Genomic DNA, 20861 nt, shown 5'->3' with positions numbered 1-20861 from the left:
AGAGGGAGTCACTCTCTGTCAGAGACCCTGTCTCCAGAGGGAGTCACTCTCCATCAGTGACCCTGTCTCCAGAGGGAGTCACTCTCCATCAGAGACCCTGTCTCCAGAGGGAGTCGCTCTCCGTCAGAGACCCTCTCTCCAGAGGAAGTCACTCTCCATCAGTGTCCCCGTCTCCAGAGGGAGTCACTCTCCATCAGTGTCCCCGTCTCCAGAGGGAGTCACTCTCCATCAGAGACCCTGTCTCCAGAGGGAGTCACTCTCCGTCAGTGACCCTCTCTCCAGAGGGAGTCACTCTCCATCAGTGTCCCCGTCTCCAGAGGGAGTCACTCTCCATCAGTGTCCCCGTCTCCAGAGGGAGTCACTCTCTGTCAGTGACCCTCTCTCCAGAGGGAGTCACTCTCCATCAGAGACCCTGTCTCCAGAGGGAGTCACTCTCTGTCAGAGACCCCGTCTCCAGAGGGAGTCACTCTCTGTCAGAGACCCCGTCTCCAGAGGGAGTCACTCTCTGTCAGAGTGAAGTGTGGGAGTGTTTCTAAGCTAATTGAATTGTGGAGGAGGCTTGCGGGGTCAAATAGCTCGCATAAGTCACACACTGTTGTTTGAACCTCTCCCTTAAGTGTTTCAGAAGAGAGGAATTGATAGACCATTTCACAGATTGTTTGGATTTCTGATTAAACTCAAATCCCTCAGTCAGTCACAAGCTGCGCATAAGGCATGCACTTCCATATAGTTAGGCAAAACAGACTGATTCACTGCTAATCCACGAGAATCAACACTGACAATCCTCTGACAGCTCATTCTCACACAGAGTACATTCTTTACTAATGACAACATGACCACAACCCACATGAAGACAAGTCACAACATAACACTGGAAACACCATTCAACACTGGATTTGAATTCAGTGAGTGCCAATTTAAAAAAACTGTGTACATCTGCTAAAACATGATCAAATCTCCCAGGACAGATATAGCACTGGGTTCGATAGACAATAAAGCTCCCTCTGGACTGTCTCCATCAAACACTCCCAGGATAGGTGCAGCATGGGATTAGATACATAGTAAACCTCTCTCTAAACTGTCCCCATTAAACACTCCCAGGATAGGTACAGCACGGGGTTAGATGCAGAGTAAAGCTCCCTCTACATTGTCCCCATCAAACACTCCCAGGACAGTTACAGCACGCTGTTAGATACAGAGCAAAGCTCCCTCTATACTGTCCCGATCAAACACTCCCAGGACAGGTACAGCACGGGGTTAGATTCAGAATAAACCTCCCTCTACACTGTCCCCATCAAACACTCCCAGGACAGGTACAGCACGGGGTTAGATACAGAGTAGAGCTCCCTCTACACCAGGGGTGGGCAAACTTTTCCGTGCAAGGGCCACATTCAGAAATTCACAATTTTAAAGGGCCGCATAAGAAAAATAATTAATATTTAAAATAGCCAAAATAAAAGGTTTATAAAAAAAAAGCAATTAATTTTTATTAATTAATATTTTAAAGTAGAAACTTCACATGAAACACATGTTGTGCCGAGCAATGATCACCCTACTCAAGTCAACGTATCCACCCTATACCAGTAACCCAACAGCCCCCCCCCATTTTTTTAAATGACTTGATCTTGGTGGGCCGCATAAAGACCTTTGGCGGCCCGCGGGCCGTAGTTTGCCCACCCCTGCTCTACACTGTCCCTATCAAACACTCCCAGGACAGGTATAGCACAGGGTTAGATACAGAGTAAAGCTCCCTCTACACTGTCCCCATCAAACACTCCCAGGACAGGGACAGCACAGGGTTAGATACAGAGTAAAGCTCCCTCTACACTGTCCCCATCAAACACTCCCAGGACAGGTACAGCACGGGGTTAGGTACAGAGTTAAGCTCCCTCTACACTGTCCCCATCAAACACTCCCAGGACAGGTACAGCACAGCGTTAGATACAGAGTAAAGCTCCCTCTACACTGTCCTCATCAAACACTCCCAGGACAGGTACAGCACGGGGTTAGGTACAGAGTTAAGCTCCCTCTACACTGTCCCCATCAAACACTCCCAGGACAGGTACAGCAGAAGTTTGAATTTGAGTTTGAGGTACAAGCCTCACTCCAGTGCGATGAGGATTGAGGCTGACACTAATGTCATCATAGAAAATAGAATCAGGAGGAGATCATCGGGCCTTCGAGCCTGCTCCACCATTCATTATGACCATGGCTGATCACCCAACATCACTCAGGGAAACATAACAGAATGTCATAATTTGTAGGATCATGTAGTGCACTGTGTGAACGCTGTGTTCTGCAGCGCCGACACTCAAGACAGTGTGCTGTGCCGATCGTGAAGCTCTTTAGGGTACAAAGATGTGACAGGTGCTAAGGAAACATCCTTTCTCAAAAAGAAAGTGAGGCTGGGGACTTCCGGTGGCGGCGATGCCTGAGTGAGCCGCACATTCGGTGGGCTCTCACTCCGGCCGGGCTGAACAGCTGATTCCCCGCGATAACGGGACCACGGGGCGGCAAAAAGGCTGCCGGAAAAGAAGAGGAGAGCGGGCTGCAGCAGATGGAAGTGTGGGAGGCCAGCAGGTGAGGAAGAAAGAGAGAGAGAGACGGAGGCAAGGAGGAAGCTGACCTGAAGGGTAAGATGGCGGACCCACGGACCTTCCTTCCTCCAGGACAAAGAAAAAAAGTTTGGAGTTGCTGAGGAGGGACAGATTGGACCCACTTCAGATGCCCAGGAGGTAAAATTTAAGGAGCTGGGCGAAGGAAAGCGGCAGCGAAGGCGCTGAGGAGCGGGCTGCGGCACATGGAACAGCGGGATTCCAGAAGGCAGAAGAAGAAGGAGAAAAAGGGACAGAGACAAGGACCGGAAGAAAATTACCTGGGACCTAAGATGGCGGACACACGGACCCCGGACTCAGCAATCCAGCAGGCGCTGGATAACATGCTCCAGGTAATGAAGTCCAGTTTTGAAGCGCTGAAGCGGGACAGCTTGGACCCAATCCAGAAAGCGGTGGATCAGCTGAACCAGAGGCTGGACGCCCAGGATGTTAAAGTTAAGGAGCTGGGAGAGGCGGTGGAGGAGCAGGCGGATACGCAGACGGTTGCAGCGCTAGAAGTTGACGGCCTGAAAGAGCGACAGAGAAGACTGCTGGACAGAGTGGAGGAGCTGGAGAATAGAGTCCGCAGGAACAATCTGAGGATGGTCGGCCTCCCGGAGGGGGCGGAGGGAGCTGATGCTGCAGCGTTTGTAGCAGACCTGCTGAAGCAGCTGATGGGGGCCGAAGCCTTTCCGCGACCGCTGGAGCTGGAGGGGGCACACAGGGTGCAGGCAAGGCAGGGGCGGCCGGGCGGACCCCCCCCGCCCAATGGTGATTAGGTTCCACAGGTTCGTGGACAAGGAGCGGGTGCTGCAGTGGGCAAAGAGCGCCAGGAGCAGCACGTGGAACAACAGTGTTCTCCGCATTTATCAGGACCTAAGCCAGGAGGTGGCTCGGCGGCGAGCAGCCTTTAAGAATGTCAAGGAGGTGCTGTTCAAGAAGCACGTGAAGTTTGGTCTGCTGTTCCCAGCTCGGCTATGGGTCACGCACCAGGGTCAACACCACTACTTCTCCGAACCCGAAGAAGCGATGGATTTTGTGAGGGACCTGGGGCTGGTCCCGAAAGGAGGCCCCAAGGAAGTGAGTTAGGGCCCGAGGATTTCTGTGGGAAGGAACGCCGAATGTGCCTGGACTGCTGCTCAACGGTTTGCTGGGCCAAGGGGGCCAAGCGGAACATTTGAGACTCTTTCCTTTGTTCATGGACATTTATGTGCTTTTTCTCTTTTTTCTGTGGTTTTTTCTTTTTTTTTTCCTGTTTGGGCTGGTTTGTGCTTTTTGTGCAGCTCGCGGAAGACACTGGAGCCGGCTTGCCCCAGTGGGTGGGGAGGAGGACGGGGAAACAAGGGGAATGGGACAGGAAGGCGCCGGAGTGTTGAGTCACCGGGCTAGCAGATTGGCTAGTCAAGGAAGTCAGATGGGGGGGAAGTTACAGCCAGTAGATGGCAGGGGTGGGGGTATCGGGGGATAGGGTTAGGGGAGGGGGGGGGGGTTGTTCTGCTGACAGGAGAGGGACTTGAAATAGGCACTGGAAAGGAGGTCGAGGGTGGAGGCAGCTATAGGGCGGGCCAGGAAGGGCGCGACGCACGGGTCAGGGGCCGGCCCGAGAAAGGCTATGGCTGACCGGCGGGGTGGGGGAGGTGGGATGTGCCCCCCGACCAGGCTGATCACCTGGAACGTCAAGGGTCTGAATGGGCCGGTTAAGAGGGTGCGGGTGTTCGCGCACTTGCGGGCCCTGAGGGCGGACGTAATTATGTTGCAGGAGACACATCTGAAAGTGTCAGACCAGACCAGGCTAAGGAAGGGCTGGATTAGCCAGGTCTTCCACTCGGACTTGGACTCGAAGTCCAGAGGGGTGGCAATCATGATCAACAAGCGCGTGTAATTTGAGGCAGAGGGCATATCTGCAGACAGGGGGGGCAGATACCTGATGGTACTGGGCAGACTGGAGGGGAGAAGAGTGGTGCTGGTGAATATATATGCCCCGAACTGGGATGACGTGGACTTCATTAAAAGAGTGCTGGGGAAGATCCCGGACTTGGATTCTCGCAGGCTAATAATGGGAGGGGACTTTAACATGGTCCTTGACCCGACTTTGGATCGGTCGTGTCCCAGAACGGGTAGACTCTCAGCAATGGCAAGGGAACTGAAAGGGTTTATGGAGCAAATGGGGGCAGCGGACCCCTGGAGAGAGGGACAGCCAACAGGAAGGGGCTACTCGTTTTACTCGCACGTCCACAAAGTATATTCCAGGATAGATTTCTTTGTGCTAAGCAGGGACTGTAGGGGGGAGGTAAAGAACACGGAATACTCAGCAATTACCATTTCAGACCATGCCCCGCATTGGGTGGACCTGCAGTTCGGGGGAGCGAGCTATCAACGCCCGCAATGGAGGCTAGATGTGGGACTGCTGTCGGAGGAGGGGATCTGCGAGAGGCTTCGGAAATGTATAAAAAGTTACCTGCAGGTGAATGACACTGGGGAGGTCTCAGCGGCGACCGTGTGGGAGGCGGTAAAGGCAGTAGTGCGGGGTGGAGCTGATTTCAATTGGGGCCCACAGAGCCAAGGCAGACCGGGCAGAGATGGATAGATTGGTCAGGGAAATGGGTCGGATAGATGAAGAGCACGCGGAGTCCCCGGGGGAGGTTTTACTCAGGGAGAGGCAGAGGCTACAGGCGGAACTGGGGGCACTATCCACGAGCAGGGCCGTGGAACAGCTTAGGAAGGCGAGGGGAGTGGTGTACGAGTATGGGGAAAAGGCTAGCAGACTGTTAGCGCAGCAACTCAGGAGGAGGGAGGCGGCCAGGGAAATAGGTAGAGTGAGGGACGAGGGGGGGGCGCAAAGTGGAGGATCCGGCAGAATTGAATAGGGTATTCCGGGACTTCTATCGTAAGCTGTATACTTCGGAGCCGCCGGAAGAACCGGAGGGGATGAAAAGGTTTCTGGACGGGTTAACATTCCCAACAGTTGGGGGGGGGGGGCGAGTGGAAGAGTTGGGGGCCCCGATTAGAATAGAGGAGGTATTGGGGGGCCTAAAGGCCATGCAGTCGGGGAAGTCCCCGGGGCCGGATGGATACCCAGTAGAGTTTTATAGGAAGTTCTCTGAGCTGGTGGGCCCGGTCTTGGCGAGGGTTTTCAATGAGGCAAGGGACAGAGGGATCCTGCCGCCGACAATGTCACAAGCCACAATATCTCTGATATTGAAGCGGGGTAAAGACCCGGAGGTGTGCGGGTCCTACAGGCCAATCTCCCTGATTAATGTAGACGCCAAGCTCCTGGCAAAGGTACTAGCGGGTAGAATAGAGGACTGTGTACCGGAGGTGATTGGGGAGGATCAAACGGGGTTCGTGAAAGGTAGGCAGCTGGCGGCCAATCTGAGGAGATTGCTCAATGTGATAATGATGCCCCCGGCGGGTAGAGAGGTGGAGGTAGTGGTGGCAATGGACGCCGAGAAGGCCTTTGACCGGGTGGAGTGGGACTATCTATGGGAGGTGCTCGGACGGTTTGGGTTCGGGGAGGGATTGGTGGATTGGATCAAATTATTATATCAGGCCCCGAGGGCCAGCGTCAGGACGAACAGAGAAGTGTCAGAGTACTTTAGGTTGTACCGAGGGACCAGGCAGGGCTGCCCGCTCTCCCCGCTGCTGTTTGCGCTGGCCATAGAGCCGCTGGCGATTGCGCTGAGAGCCGCAGAGGGTTGGAAGGGGATGGTGAGGGGCGGGGTTGAACACAGGGTTTCTCTTTATGCAGACGACCTGCTCCTGTATGTGTCGGACCCAGTGGCCGGGATGGGAACTATACTGGGAATGCTGAGGGAATTCGGCCAGTTCTCAGGATACAAATTAAATACGGTCAAGAGTGAAATGTTTGTGGTCCAGGCAAGGGGCCAGGAGAACAGATTGAGAGGGCTACTGTTTAGGCTAGTTGAGGAAAATTTCCGGTATTTGGGAATCCAGGTGGCACGAGACTGGGGCAGGCTGCATAAGTTAAATTTGGCCAGGGTGGTGGAGCAAATGAAGGGAGAGTTTCGGAGATGGGATGCACTCCCGCTGTCGCTGGCAGGGAGGGTGCAGACTGTAAAGATGACAATCCTCCCTCGATTTTTGTTTATTTTTTAGTGCCTCCCGATCTTTATCCCACAGTCCTTCTTCAAAAGAGTTAACGGGCTGATCATGAGCTTTGTCTGGGCGGGAAAGTCTCCGCGGGTGAAGAAGGCGATGTTGGAGAGGAACCGCAGCGAGGGAGGGCTGGCTTTGCCGAGTCTGGTCAATTATTACTGGGCGGCCAACATCGCTATGATAAGGAAGTGGATGGTGGGTGCGGGGTCTATTTGGGAGCGGGTGGAGGCGGCTTCGTGCAGGGGCTCCAGTTTGGAAGCCCTGGTCACGGCTCCTCTACCGCTGCCGCCGGCCAAGTACACCACCAGCCCGGTAGTGGTGGCGACCCTGCGGATATGGGGCCAGTGGAGGAGGCATGTGGGGGAGATGGGGGCGTCTGTCTGGGCGCCAATCTGCGACAACCATCGGTTTGCCCCTGGGAGTATGGATGGGGGTTCCGGGTATGGCGGCGATCAGGGGCGGGAAGGGTGGGTGATATGTTCCTGGAAGGGAGCTTCACGAGTTTGAGGAGCTTGGAGGAGAAATTTGGGCTGGTAAGGGGAAATGATTTTAGATACTTACAGTTGCGGGACTTTGTTCGTAGACAGGTCCCATCTTTCCCGCGCCTCCCGCCAATGGGGATCCTCGACAGAATAGTCTCTAGGAGGGAAGAAGGGGAGGGCAGAGTCTCGGGTATATATAAGGTGCTCATGAGGGAGGAAGGGTCCCAGACAGAGGAACTGAAACTTAAATGGAAGGAGGAGATAGGCGGGGAAATGGAGGATGGGCTGTGGGCAGAGGCCCTGAGTAGGGTAAACTCGACCGCGACATGTGCTAGGCTCGGGCTGATCCAATTTAAGGTCGTTCACCGGGCCCATATGACGGTGGCTCGGATGAGCAAATTTTTCGGGATAGAGGACAAATGCGCTAGGTGCGCGGGAGGACCAGCGAACCATGTTCACATGTTTTGGGCATGCCCTGAGCTGAGGGGGTACTGGGAGGGATTTGCGGGGGTCATGTCCCAGGTGCTAAAAACAAGGGTGGTGATGAGTCCAGGGGTGGCAATTTTTGGGGTTTCGGAAGACCCGGGCGTCTAGGGGGAGAAAGAGGCCGATGTGCTGGCCTTTGCTTCCCTGATAGCCCGGCGACGAATATTATTGGCGTGGAGGGACTCAAAGCCCCCGAAGACGGAGTGGTGGCTTGCGGACATGTCGAGTTTCCTGGGGATGGAAAAAATTAAGTTCGCCTTGAGGGGATCTGTGCAGGGGTTCACCCGGAGGTGGCAACCATTTATTGACTTCTTTGCGGGAGAGTGAGCGTCAGCAGGGGGGTGGGGGAGGGGGAGGGGGGTAGAGTAGAGTAGGAGGGAAAATATGGCGGGTAGTACCGGTGGGAGGGGAGCGGGCTTGTGCAATATGTTACGATGGAGGTATTGAAAGTACGTGGATGTTTGCACATTTTTGCCTTTTTTGCTTCCTTTCTGATGATGTCTGTAACTGTTTATAAAGCCAAAAACTACCTCAATAAAATTGTTTATTAAAAAAAAAAGAAAGTGAGGCTGGTTTAGCCGGGTGCACACAGCCTCCAATCAGCCTGAATATCAGCTAATATGGCCCAGGAGTCCTGGCTGCTGACTCTTCATCAAGGCCGGGCCTAGTCACAAACACAAGTTCACTGGAATCCCCCCTCCCCGCCCCCCCCCCCCCCCACCTCCACCCTCCCCCCTCCACGCCAATTCTGAGAAGCTGCAACCGTTTTGAAACTGAGCTTTCCCTGAGTGTAAACTTCCTCAAAAATAGTCTGTATGAACAACTCCTTTCGCAAGGAAGCTGAGGGTTGAGCAGATTCTGCCTGGGACTTTCCTGACCTCTGGAACTGGCACTTGTACCTGGAACCCTTCCAGGAATCTCGCAGAGTGTTGGTCCTGAGGAGGGAGTGGTGAAAGGCACACTCAATCTGTCCCAACTCAGTCAACACTGCACAGCAACCCCTGGCCAAAGTTCAAGTCCATATTGCAGTGATTTAAATACAATAGCCAGGCTGCCGGGAGGTTTAGCGCCAGGGATGCGCCGTGCTGACGCGGGGGTCAGTACTGAGGGAGAGCTGCTCTGTCAGAGGGTCAATACTGAGGGAACGCTGCACTGTCAGAGGGTCAGTACTGAGGGAGCGCTGCTCTGTCAGAGGGTCAGTACTGAGGGAATGCTGCACTGTCAGAGGGTCAGTACTGAGGGAGCGCTGCACTGTCAGAGGATCAGTACTGAGGGAGTGCTGCACTGTCAGAGGGTCAGTACTGAGGGAGCGCCGCACTGTCAGAGGGTCAGTACTGAGGGAGTGCTGCACTGTCAGAGGGTCAGTACTGAGGGAGTGCTGCACTGTCAGAGGGTCAGTACTGAGGGAGTGCTGCACTGTCAGAGGGTCAGTACTGAGGGAGTGCTGCACTGTCAGAGGGGCAGTACTGAGGGAGAGCTGCACTGTCAGAGGGTCAGTACTGAGGGAGAGCTGCTCTGTCAGAGGGTCAGTACTGAGGGAGTGCTGCACTGTCAGAGGGTCAGTGCTGAGGGAGCGCTGCACTGTCAGAGGGTCAGTACTGAGGGAGTGCTGCTCTGTCAGAGGGTCAGTACTGAGGGAGGGCTGCACTGTCAGAGAGTCAGTGCTGAGGGAGTGCTGCACTGTCAGAGGGTCAGTACTGAGGGAGTGCTGCACTGTCAGAGGGTCAGTACTGATCCCAGTGTCATCATTTGAGATACACTCATCAAACCTTGCAAGTACGAAAAAATGATCAGGCTGTCATTAAGAGCAGGTAAATGATCAGATCATCAGCTTTTTGTCTGAAGGTAGTTTATCCTCAGGACACAGGGTAGGAAGGGGATGGCGGTGCATTGAAGATTGGGAGGAGAGAGCGTTCGGAACGAAGGGACAGAACCTTCAAATCTAAGCCAGGCCGTCTAGGGGATAACTTCAGAAAGCACTTCCTCACACAAAGGGGAGAGAAAATCTGGAACTTTCTCCATCCCCAAAAAATACTGTTGAGGCTGTGAGCGATCAATTGTAAATTTCAAAACTGAGATCGATAAATGTTTGTTGGGTTAAGGAGATTGAGGAATATTGAGGTGGGAGATGGACTTAAGATACATGGCAGGACAGGCTCGAGGGGCTGAATGGAGCCTCCTCCTGTTCCTGCGTCACAGGCTCGAGGGACTGAATGGAGCCTCCTCCTGTTCCTGTGTCACAGGCTCGAGTGGCTGAATGGGCCTCCTCCTGTTCCTGTGTCACAGGCTCGAGGGGCTGAATGGGCCTCCTCCTGTTCCTGTGTCACAGGCTCGAGGGGCTGAATGGGCCTCCTCCTGTTCCTGTGTCACAGGCTCGCGGGGCTGAATGGGCATCCTCCTGTTCCCGAGTTCAGACTCGAGGGGCTGAATTTGGGTCTTCCTCTTCCTGTGTAACAGCCTCAAGGAGGTTGAATGGGGCATCCTCCTGTTCCTGTGTAACAGGCTCCAGGGGCTGAATGGGCCTTACCCTGTTCCTGTGTAACAGGTTCAAAGGGCTGAATGGGTCTCCTCCTATTCCTGTGTAACAGGCTCAAGGAGGTTGAATGGGGCCTCCTCCTGTTCCTGTGTAACAGGCTCAAGGAGGTTGAATGGGGCCTCCTCCTGTTCCTGTGTAACGGGCTCAAGGAGGTTGAATGGGGCCTCCTGCTGTTCCTGTGTAACAGGTTCGAAGGGGATGAGGGACCTGGTCCTGTTACGGTGTAACATGCTCGAGAGGCGCTGAATGGGCCTCCTCCTGTTCTTGTGTAACAGGCTCAAGGAGGTTGAATGGGGCCTCCTCCTGTTCCTGTGTAACAGGCTTGAGGGGCTGAATCGGCCCCCTCCTTTTAATGTGCAACAGGCTCTCGAGGGGCTGAGTGGACCTCCTCCTGTTTCTGTGTAACAGGCTCGATGGGGCTAAATGGACCTTCCCCTGTTCCTGTGTGACAGGCTCAAGGTGGCTTAATTGGCTTCATTCTGTTCCTGTGGGAACATGCTCAAGAGGGTTTGAATGGGGCCTCCTCCTGTTCCGGCGTAACAAGTTCTAGAGGGGCTGAATGGGCCTCCTCATGTCCCGGTATAACAAGCTCTAAAGGGGCTGAATGGACCACTTCATGTTCCAGTGTAACAAGCTCTAGAGGGGCTGAATGGGCCTCCTCTTGTCCCGGTGTAACAAGCTCTAAAGGGGCTGAACGATTCTCCTCCTGTTCCTTTCACTGATCATCCCATTACTCAGCCAGGCTGCTGGTCAGAGTGACTCAGTAGTAAAACAAGTTTCACAATTCAGTAAATGTATTTATTGTTGACTGTTCTTTCTGAGCCCCAGGGAGGGTTATTGTGCTGCAGGATGATACACGCCCAGATAACAAGATGTGCACCTCTTCCTTTCATCACAGATAGCAGCCGCCTGCCTCACTGGATGAATTCTGCACACGCACAGTATAACCAGCGGGTAGAACAGTTTGTGGTTCAATGGGTCGCAGATCCCTCTCTGAGACAGAAGGTCATGGGTTCAACCCTCACCAGGGATCTGAGAGAAAAGAAGTCAAGATCAACACGTCACTACTGGTGCACTGTCAGGGCCAGGGGTGCCACGCTGACAGAGGGCCAGGGGGTGCCAGGCTGGCAGAGGGCCAGGGGGTGATCACTGGCAGAGGGTTTAGAACATAGAACATAGAACAGTACAGGCCCTTCGGCCCTCGATGTTGTGCCAAGCAATGATCACCCTACTCAAACCCACATATCCACCCTGTACCCGTAACCCAACAACCTCCCCCCCACAACCTTACTTTTTTGTTAGGACACTACGGGCAATTTAGCATGGCCAATCCACCTAACCCGCACATCTTTGGGCTGTGGGAGGAAACCGGAGCACCCGGAGGAAACCCACGCACACACGGGGAGGACGTGCAGACTCCGCACAGACAGTGACCCAGCCGGGAATCGAACCTGGGGCCCTGGAGCTGTGAAGCATTTATGCTAACCACCATGCTACCGTGCTGCCAGGGGATGCCACACTGGAAGAGGGCCTTGGGGCGCCAAGCTGGCAGAGGCCCGGGCCAGGGTGCACCGTGCTGGCAGAGGGTCCAGGCGAGGGAGAGCCTCGCTGGCAGAGGGTTTGGGCCAGGGGGCGCCGCATTGCCAGAGGGTCTGGGCCAGGGGGTGCCGCACTGGCAGAGGGCCCGTGCCAGGGGGCGCCGCACTGCCAGAGGGTCTGGGCTAGGGGGCACCGTACTGCCAGAGGGCCCGCGCCAGGGGGCGCCGTGCTGGCAGAGGGTCCAGGCCAGGGGGCGCCGTGCTGGCTGAGGGCCCGGGCAAGGAGGCACCATGCTGGCAGAGGGTCCAGGCGAGGGAGAGCCTCGCTGGCAGAGGGTCTGGGCCAGGGGGTGCCGCACTGGCAGAGGGCCCGCGCCAGGGGGCACCGTGCTGGCTGAGGGCCCGGGCCAGGGGGCGCCGTGCTGGCTGAGGGCCCGGGCCAGGGGGCACCGTGCTGGCTGAGGGCCCGGGCCAGGGGGCACCGTGCTCGCTGAGGGCCTGGGCCAGGGGGCACCGTGCTGGCTGAGGGCCCGGGCCAGGGGGCACCGAGCTGGCTGAGGGCCCGGGCCAGGGGGCACCGAGCTGGCTGAGGGCCCGGGCCAGGGGGCACCGTGCTCGCTGAGGGCCCGGGCCAGGGGGCACCGAGCTGGCTGAGGGCCCGGGCCAGGGGGCACCGTGCTGGCTGAGGGCCCGGGCCAGGGGGCGCCGTGCTGGCTGAGGGCCTGGGCCAGGGAGCACCGTACTGCCAGAGGGTCCGGGCCAGGGGGGCGCTGTGCTGGCAAAGGGTCTGGGCCAGGGGGCGCCGTGCTGGCTGAGGGCCTGGGCCAGGGGGCACCGTGCTGGCTGAGGGCCTGGGCCAGGGGCACCGTGCTGGCTGAGGGCCCGGGCCAGGGGGCACCGTGCTGGCTGAGGGCCCGGGCCAGGGGGTGCCGTGCTGGCAGAGGGCCTGGGCCAGGGGGCGCCGTGCTGGCTGAGGGCCTGGGCCAGGGGGCAACGTGCTGGCTGAGGGCCCGGGCCAGGGGGCACCGTGCTGGCTGAGGGCCTGGGCCAGGGGGCACCGTGCTGGCTGAGGGCCCGGGCCAGGGGGCACCGTGCTGGCTGAGGGCCCGGGCCAGGGGGCACCGTGCTGGCTGAGGGCCCGGGCCAGGGGGCACCGTGCTGGCTGAGGGCCCGGGCCAGGGGGCACCGTGCTGGCAGAGGGCCTGGGCCAGGGGGCGCCGTGCTGGCAGAGGGCCCGGGCCGGGGGGCGCTGTGCTGGCTGAGGGCCCGGGCCAGGGGGCACCGTGCTGGCTGAGGGCCCGGGCCAGGGGGCGCCGTGCTGGCTGAGGGCCCGGGCCGGGGGGCGCTGTGCTGGCTGGGGGCCCGGGAGCCGTGCTGGCAGAGGGCCCGGGCCAGGATGTGCTGTGCTGGCAAAGGGCCTGGGCCGTGCTGGCAGAGGGCCCAGGCCGGGGCGCCGTGCTGGCAGAGGACCCGGGCCATGGGGCGCTGCGCTGGCTGGGGGCCCGGGCCGGGGGGGGGCGCTGTGCTGGCTGGGGGCCCGGGCCGAGGGGGCGCTATGCTGGAGAGGGTCCGGGCCATGGGGTGATGTGCTGGAGAGGGTCCGGGCCATGGGGCGCTGTGCTGGCAGAGGGCCCGGGTGCATGGGGCGCTGTTTCATAGAATTTACAGTGCAGAAGGAGGCCATTTGGCCCATCGAGTCTGCACTGGCTCTGTGAAAGAGCACCTTACCCAAGCCCACACCTCCACCCTATCCCCATAACCCAGTAACCCCACCCAACACTAAGGGCAATTTTGGACACTAAGGACAATTTAACATGGCCAATCCACCTGACCCGCACATCTTTGGACTGTGGGAGGAAACCAGAGCACCCGGAGGAAACCCACGCACACATGGGGAGAACATGCAGACTCCGCACAGACAGTGACCCAAGCCAGGAATCGAAACTGCGACCCTGGATCTGTGAAGCACTTATGCTAACCACTATGCTACCGTGCTGCCCGAGCCATGGGGCGTTGTGCTGGAGAGGGTCCGGGCATGGGGCGCTGTGCTGGCAGAGGGCCCAGGCCAGGAGGCGCTGTGCTGGCAGAGCGCCCAGGCCATGAGGCGCTGTGCTGGCCCGGGCCAGGAGGCGCTGTGCTGGCAGAGCGCCCAGGCCATGAGGCGCTGTGCTGGCCCGGGCCATGAAGCACTGTGCTAGCTGAGGGCCTGGGCCGGGGGGGGGGGGGGGGGGGCGCTGTGCTAGCTGAGGGCCTGGGCCGGGGGGGGGGGGCGCTGTGCTGGCAGAGGGCCTGGGTCAGGACGCGCTGTTCTGGCTGGGGGCCCGGGACAGGGGGCGCCGTGCTGGCTGGGCACCCGGGCTGAGTGGGGCGCTGTGCTGGCTGGGGGCCCGGGCCGGGGTGTGTGCTGGCAGAGGGCCTGGGTCAGGAGGCGCTGTGCTGGCTGGGGACCCAGGACGGGGTGCTGTGCTGGCAGAGGGCCCGGTTTGGCGGGGCGCTGTGCTGGCAGAGGGCCCGGGACGAGGGGTGCCGTGCTGGCTGGGGGCCCGGGCCGAGTGGGGCGCTGTGCTTGATGGGGGCCCGGGCTGGGGTGCCGTGCTGGCAGAGGGCCCGGTTTGGCGGGGCGCTGTGCTGGCTGGGGGCCCAGGCCGGGGCAGGGAGGGCGCTGTGCTGGCTGGGGGCCTGGGCCGGCGGGGGGGGGCGCTGTGCTGGCTGGGGGCCCGGGCCGGGGTGCCGTGCTGGCAGAGGGCCCGGCTCGCTGGGGTGCTGTGCTGGCTGGGGGCCTGGGCCGGGGGGGGGGGGGGGGGGGGGGCTGTGCTGGCTGGGGTGCTGTGCTGGCTGGGGTGCTGTGCTGGCTGGGGGCCTGGGCCAGGGGGGGCGCTGTGCTGGCTGGGGGTCCGTGGGGCGCTGTGCTGGCTGAGGGCCCGGGTCAGGGTGCGCCGTGCTGGAGACGGTCCGGGCCATGGGGCGCTGTGCTGGCAGAGGGCCCGGGCCATGGGGCGCCGTGCTGGCTGGGGGCCCAGGTCAGGAGGCGCCGTGCTGGCAGTGGGCCCGGGCCTGGGGGGGCGTCGTGCTGGCAGAGGGCCCGGGCCATGAGGCACTGTGCTGGCCCGGGCAGGAGGCGCCGTGCTGGCAGAGGGCCCGGGCCGTGGGGCGCTGTGCTGGCTGGGTGCCCGGGCCGCGGTGCCGTGCTGGCAGAGGGCCCGGTTCGTGGGGCGCTGTGCTGGAGAGGGCCCGGGCCGAGGGGGCGCTTCGCTGGCAGAGGGCCTGGGCCGGGGCGCCGTGCTGGAGAGGGCCCGGGCCATGGGGCGCTGTGCTGGCCCGGGCAGGAGGCGCCCTGCTGGCAGAGGGCCCGGGCCTGGGGGGGCGTCGTGCTGGCAGAGGGCCCGGGCCATGAGGCGCTGTGCTGGCCCGGGCAGGAGGCGCCGTGCTGGCAGAGGGCCCGGGCCGTGGGGCGCTGTGCTGGCTGGGGGCCCAGGCCGGGGGGCGCTGTGCTGGCTGGGTGCCCGGGCCGCGGTGCCGTGCTGGCAGAGGGCCCGGTTCGGGGGGGCGCTGTGCTGGCAGAGGGCCCGGGCCGGGGGGCGCTGTGCTGGCAGAGGGCCCGGGCCATGGGGCGCTGTGCTGGCAGAGGGCCCGGGCCGGGGGGCGCTGTGCTGGCAGAGGGCCCGGGCCGGGGGGCGCTTCGCTGGCAGAGGGCCTGGGCCGGGGGGCGCTGTGCTGGCTGGGGGCCTGGGCCGGGGCGCCGTGCTGGAGAGGGCCCGGGCCGAGGGGGCGCTTCGCTGGCAGAGGGCCTGGGCTAAGGGGCTCAGCACTGGAGGGGGCCTGGGCCTGGGGGCTTCATGCTGGTGGAGGGCCTGGGCCTGGGGGCTCCATGCTGGTGGAGGGCCTGGGCCTGGGGCCTCCATGCTGGAGGGGGCCTGGGCCTGGGGGCTCCATGCTGGTGGAGGGCCTGGGCCTGGGGGCTCCATGCTGGTGGAGGGCCTGGGCCTGGGGGCTCCATGCTGGTGGAGGGCCTGGGCCTGGGGGCTCCATGCTGGTGGAGGGCCTGGGCCTGGGGGCTCCATGCTGGTGGAGGGCCTGGGCCTGGGGGCTCCATGCTGGTGGAGGGCCTGGGCTAAGGGGCTCAGCACTGGAGGGGGCCTGGGCCTGGGGGCTCCATGCTGGTGGAGGGCCTGGGCCTGGGGGCTCCATGCTGGTGGAGGGCCTGGGCTAAGGGGCTCAGCACTGGAGGGGGCCTGGGCCTGGGGGCTCCATGCTGGTGGAGGGCCTGGGCCTGGGGGCTCCATGCTGGTGGAGGGCCTGGGCTAAGGGGCTCAGCACTGGAGGGGGCCTGGGCCTGGGGGCTCCATGCTGGTGGAGGGCCTGGCCCAAAGCAGTGCCTTCTTTCAGATGTGGCATCAAAGGAGGCCTCGTTCGCCTCTCGGATGATTGTAAAAGATCCCACAGTAACTATTTGAAAGGAGAACGAGGAGTGGTGAGGGGCGGTGATTGAGTTCTCCCCAGTCTCCTGGGACAATATATATCCCTCAACCAACATGACTGAAAAAGCAGATGATGTGGATCAGGATCACATTGTGTTTGTTGGATCGTGCTGTAAGCAAATGGGCTGCTCCAACATCCTCGGACAGACCTTCTCCTCGGTCAATCCTGGTCGTGTCATTTACCGCTCCTCTCCCTCACCCACTCCATACTCCCGGGGAATCCCTGAGTACCCAGGGCTCCAGCCACCTCTTCCCCCAATACCCCACAAAAGTGACTGGTCCCCACCACCCAGACTTCAAGCTGTGCCATGGTACATATGCCCCTGACCATCGCCCCCTCTCCGTCTCCCCCCTGTCCATCTCCCCTTGCCTGCTAGCCCCTGCCCGTCTCCACCTGCCCATCTCGGGCGAGAAGGGGGGACGGAATCGGATAGGGTGCCTCAGCTAGTAGACCAGGGTATCAACTCGTGCTATTGACTGAGAGATCATGCCGAGAACCCTAACCCATGAGGAGCAGGAGAGGGCCATTCAGCCCATTGGCCCTGCTGTGCCATTCCGACTGGCGGAATCAATCTCTCTGTGTAACGTCCCTTCAGAATCTTGTAGCTTCTCATGGGATTGCCTCTTGTTGGTCGAAACTCTAAGAGAATATTGAGGCAATTTGCCCAGCCTCTTGTCAGAGAATCATTGCAGGGACCAATCTGGTGAGCCCTCGCTGTATCGTCATCAATGCAAGTATATTCTTCCCTAAATATAGAGAAACGAAACCTCATGCAGTATTCCTTACCAAAACCTCATCCAACTGTAACAGATTATCTATACTCCTGTAGTCCAATCCCCTTATCATAAAGCGGCTGGAGAACTGGGGGACAATGTCCTTCAGGATCAGAGGTAGTGTGGTAGGGTATTGTGCTTGTCAAATGGGGAGGGTGGATGAACACCTTTGAGCTATTCAACCAAGTGATGCAGTCTGTGATTGCCCCCTGTTGAAAGGGGAAAGTGGGGGCAGCGTCTCAAGATGCTGCTCTGGTGCCAGGCTTTGAATCTGACTCCGCACAGCGCCCAATTCCCCACTACACTACAACAAGGCTGTAACTAAACCAATCACACAGGCCAGTGAACATAGCGTGTGCCAGGAGAGAGAGATTAGTAATGACGCAATGTCCCACCATGTGTGACAGCTTCTGTTTAAAGGGCAACTCCAAAGCTAAGATAGCAAGGCTCTTAAGTGTAGAGGGTGCTTTACTCTATATGTAATCCACTGTCGTACCTATCCTGGGAGTGTTTGATGGGGAAAGTGTCGAGGGAGCTTTACTCTGTATCTAACCCCGTGCTGTACCTGTCCTGGGAGTGTTTGATGGGGACAGTGCAGAGGGAGCTTTACTCTGTATCTAACCCTGTGCTGTCCCTGTCCTGGGAGTGTTTGATGGGGAAAGTGTAGAGGGAGCTTTACTCTATATCTAACCCCATGCTGTACCTGTCCTGCGAGTGTTTGATGGGGACAGTGTAAAGGGAGCTTTACTCTGTACCTAACCCTATGCTGTACCTGTCCTGGGAGTATTTGATGGGGAAAGTTTAGAAGAAGCTTTACTCTGTATCTACCCTTATGGGTGGCACGGTAGCACAGTGGTTAGCACTGTTGCTTCCCAGCTCCAGGGTCCCAGGTTTGATTCCAGGATTGGGTCACTGTCTGTGTGGAGTGTGCATGTGTGCATGTTTGCCCTGTGTGTGCATGGGTTTCCTCCGGGTGCTCCGGTTTCCTCCCACAGTCCAAAGATGTGCAGGTTAGGTCGTCTGGCCATGCTAAATTTCCCTTAGTGTCCAAAAATGTTTGGTGGGGGTTCTGAGTTACAGGGGTAGGCGGTGTGAGCTTAGGTGGGGTGATCTTTCCAAAGGCTGGTGCAGACTCGATGGGCTGAATGACCTCCTTCTGCATTGTAAATACTATGATTCTGCACTATACCTGTCCTTGGTGTGTTTGATGGGGACAGTGTAGAGGAAGTTTTCCCCTGTATCTAACCCCATGCTGTACCGGTCCTGGGAGTGTTTGATGGGGACAGTGTAGAGGGAGCTTTCCCCTGTATCTAACCCTGTGCTGTACCTGTCCTGGGAGTGTTTGATGGGGACAGTGTAGAGGGAGCTTTATTCTGTATCTAACCCCATGCTGTACCGGTCCTGGGAGTGTTTGATGGGGACAGTGCAGAGGAAGCTTTCCCCTGTATCTAACCCCGTGCTGTACCGGTCCTGGGAGTGTTTGATGGAGACAATGTAGAGGGAGCTTTACTCTGTTTCTAACCCGTGCTGCACCTGTCATGAGAATGTTTGATGGGGACAGTGTAGAGGAAACTTTATTCAGTACCTAACCCCATTCTGTATGTGTCCAGGGAGTGTTTGATGGGGACAGTGCAGAGGGAGCTTTATTCCATATTTAACCCCGTGCTGTCCCTGTCCTGGAGCTGTGAAATTCTGTTGGTGGGGCTGGAAAGATTGAATATTCCTGCTTAACTCTGACCTTGACCAAGAGAAGAAACAAAAATGCTTTTCAGTTGCAGTTACAGCTGAATATACCCAGAACACAGACATCTGCGGTGAGTGAGGCTGACAATGGTTCTAATCGAGTAGGAATGCTCTGAATGGAATCGCAGAATCCTGGGAGTGTGCGATGGAATGTGTGCATTGATGAAATGTCCTTGGGATAGTGCTGCCAAAATCACACTGAAATTAACGGGAATTTCACAAAAAAAAACACAGCTCTGGGAAATCCCTGTAACTGACAGGGCGACTGACAGTTCCCACAGATTTGAGTTTGGCTGTATACATGACTAAAGTCACTGCATTTTGGAAATGAACAAAGGAACTCCCATCCCTCATTTCTCCATTCTCCCTCTCTCTCTGTCTTTTCTTCTGCTTGCCACCTTCCTCCACACTCACCCCATCCCCCTCTGCCTGCATCTCCCCTTCACACTCTACCCTTAGCTTAACCCCCTCCCTTAACTCCCCCTCCATCCCCATCTGCATCCTTCCTTCCTCCATCTCTCCATCTCCTTTGTTCTACAACCTCTCTCTCTCTCTGATCCATCACACACTCCTTTAATACAATCCCTGTCAATCTCTCCTCTCTCTCTCTCCCCATTTCTGCCTCCTCTTTGTCCCTTTCCATTATTCCCACTTTATCCCCCCCCCCCCCCAACATCTTATTTCTCTCCAATTATCCCTGTCGCCCTTATTGCTCATTGCGTTGTCTTTCGGAATTACTATGTATCCTACCCACCACCACCACCCCGTCCATGTATCTACCATTTAAGCAGAATTCACACCATCTCTACAGAATTGCTATTAAAACCCGGGCAACAATCATTTAGAAAAAAAAGTATAATATAGACAACATGCCAGAGAGGCCCAGAGCTGTACAAACTTATTACAGATACAAAAGAGATAGGAATCCCCCTGGAAACTGCTTCAGATACAAAACACCCGCTTCAAATGGAATATTAAACACACACACACACACACAGATGGCTGATACAAGACAACTCCAGATTCTGGAAGCGCCCGGAGAAACTCCTTCAAAACTCCCTCATAATCTGACTTTCTCCCCCCCCAACATTTAAAATTAAAGGACAGTGACAAATTCTAAACCATATTGCAAGCTCCGGTCAAAGGGAGCAGGTTTCGATGATAACAGCCCGGCTGAGAAGCCAGGTTTGAACAGAAAGTAAAATAACACAAGATTTCCGGGAAAACAGATTGCTTTTTGTTCCAGGAGACCGCGGCGGTTACAAATTGTTCAGATATATTTTATATGCATCTGTATCCCAGTTCAGTTACGGTCTGTCCTCCCTCCCAGAGAGGTGACAATTCTTCATATACATTTTATGGGCATCTGTATCCCAATCCGGTTACAATCTATCTTCCCTGCACATGAAGGATACAGTTTGCAATGTTACATTTCAGCTTCACGCAAGAACTTGGAAATTGACCATTTGAATCGAAATGCCCTGTTCAGCGTTTGCAATTCCCCCTCCCTCCCTCCCTCCCTCCCTCTCTCTCTCTGTGTACTGCCTCTCTTACCTTGCCGAGTGAACACCAAGCAGACCGTGGCGATAACCAGCAGCGTTGCTGCTATCCTGCTCCCCGCCATCATTTCCCTGTGTGTGTATATATGTGTGTCTCTCTCTCCTCCTCTCTGTGTTCCTGCGAGTTGTACAGTGCTGGGCACAATGATGTCTTTTGCACCACCTGCAACCCACGCCAGCACCTTAATTGTATGCTAATTTATGCAGCTCCGAGTTGGGGGGGGGGGGGGGGGGGGAAGGAGAAGCAGGAGGAGGGGGCGGTGCATGGCACCAGTCCCAGCCAATGGCCAGGCAGAGGTTGAGAGGCTAATGAAGTGAGCAATTTGATGTATGCAGATCAGATGCAAATAGGCTCTCCCTCTGGTCAGATTGGTTACAAGGCGATGTTTCCGATTTCCCTTTGTACGATTTCACTGCTGGAGCCTATAAACACAGATATCTGTGTGTGGGTTTCTATGCCTGTGAGTGTGTGCATATCGGCGTTTGTGTATTTATTTGTGTGTGCATCTATGTGTGTGAGAGGGTGTCTGTGTGTGTGTACATGTGTGTGTGCGA

At 57.6% G+C, this 20861-nt stretch overlaps 1 protein-coding gene across 3 annotated transcripts in view; it reads right to left on the bottom strand.

Annotated features, from left to right (window-relative positions):
- cadm4 (cell adhesion molecule 4) overlaps window positions 1-20491 on the bottom strand; it is a 547921-nt gene extending 527430 nt beyond the window's left edge. The window contains exon 1 of one of the 3 annotated variants that reach the window (XM_038812887.1): window positions 20302-20491. In XM_038812887.1, the coding sequence (XP_038668815.1) occupies window positions 20302-20374 (73 nt within the window). In that variant the 5' untranslated portion in view covers window positions 20375-20491. The remainder of the gene's footprint in view (window positions 1-20301) is intronic. The other 2 variants (XM_038812888.1, XM_038812886.1) reach the window with 2 other exon arrangements.
- Between the last annotated feature and the right edge of the window lie 370 nt (window positions 20492-20861).

The sequence above is a fragment of the Scyliorhinus canicula genome, chromosome 12 (assembly GCF_902713615.1).
Source record: "Scyliorhinus canicula chromosome 12, sScyCan1.1, whole genome shotgun sequence".
Lineage (NCBI taxonomy): Eukaryota > Metazoa > Chordata > Chondrichthyes > Carcharhiniformes > Scyliorhinidae > Scyliorhinus > Scyliorhinus canicula.
This window is presented reverse-complemented; position numbering and strand designations above follow the sequence as displayed.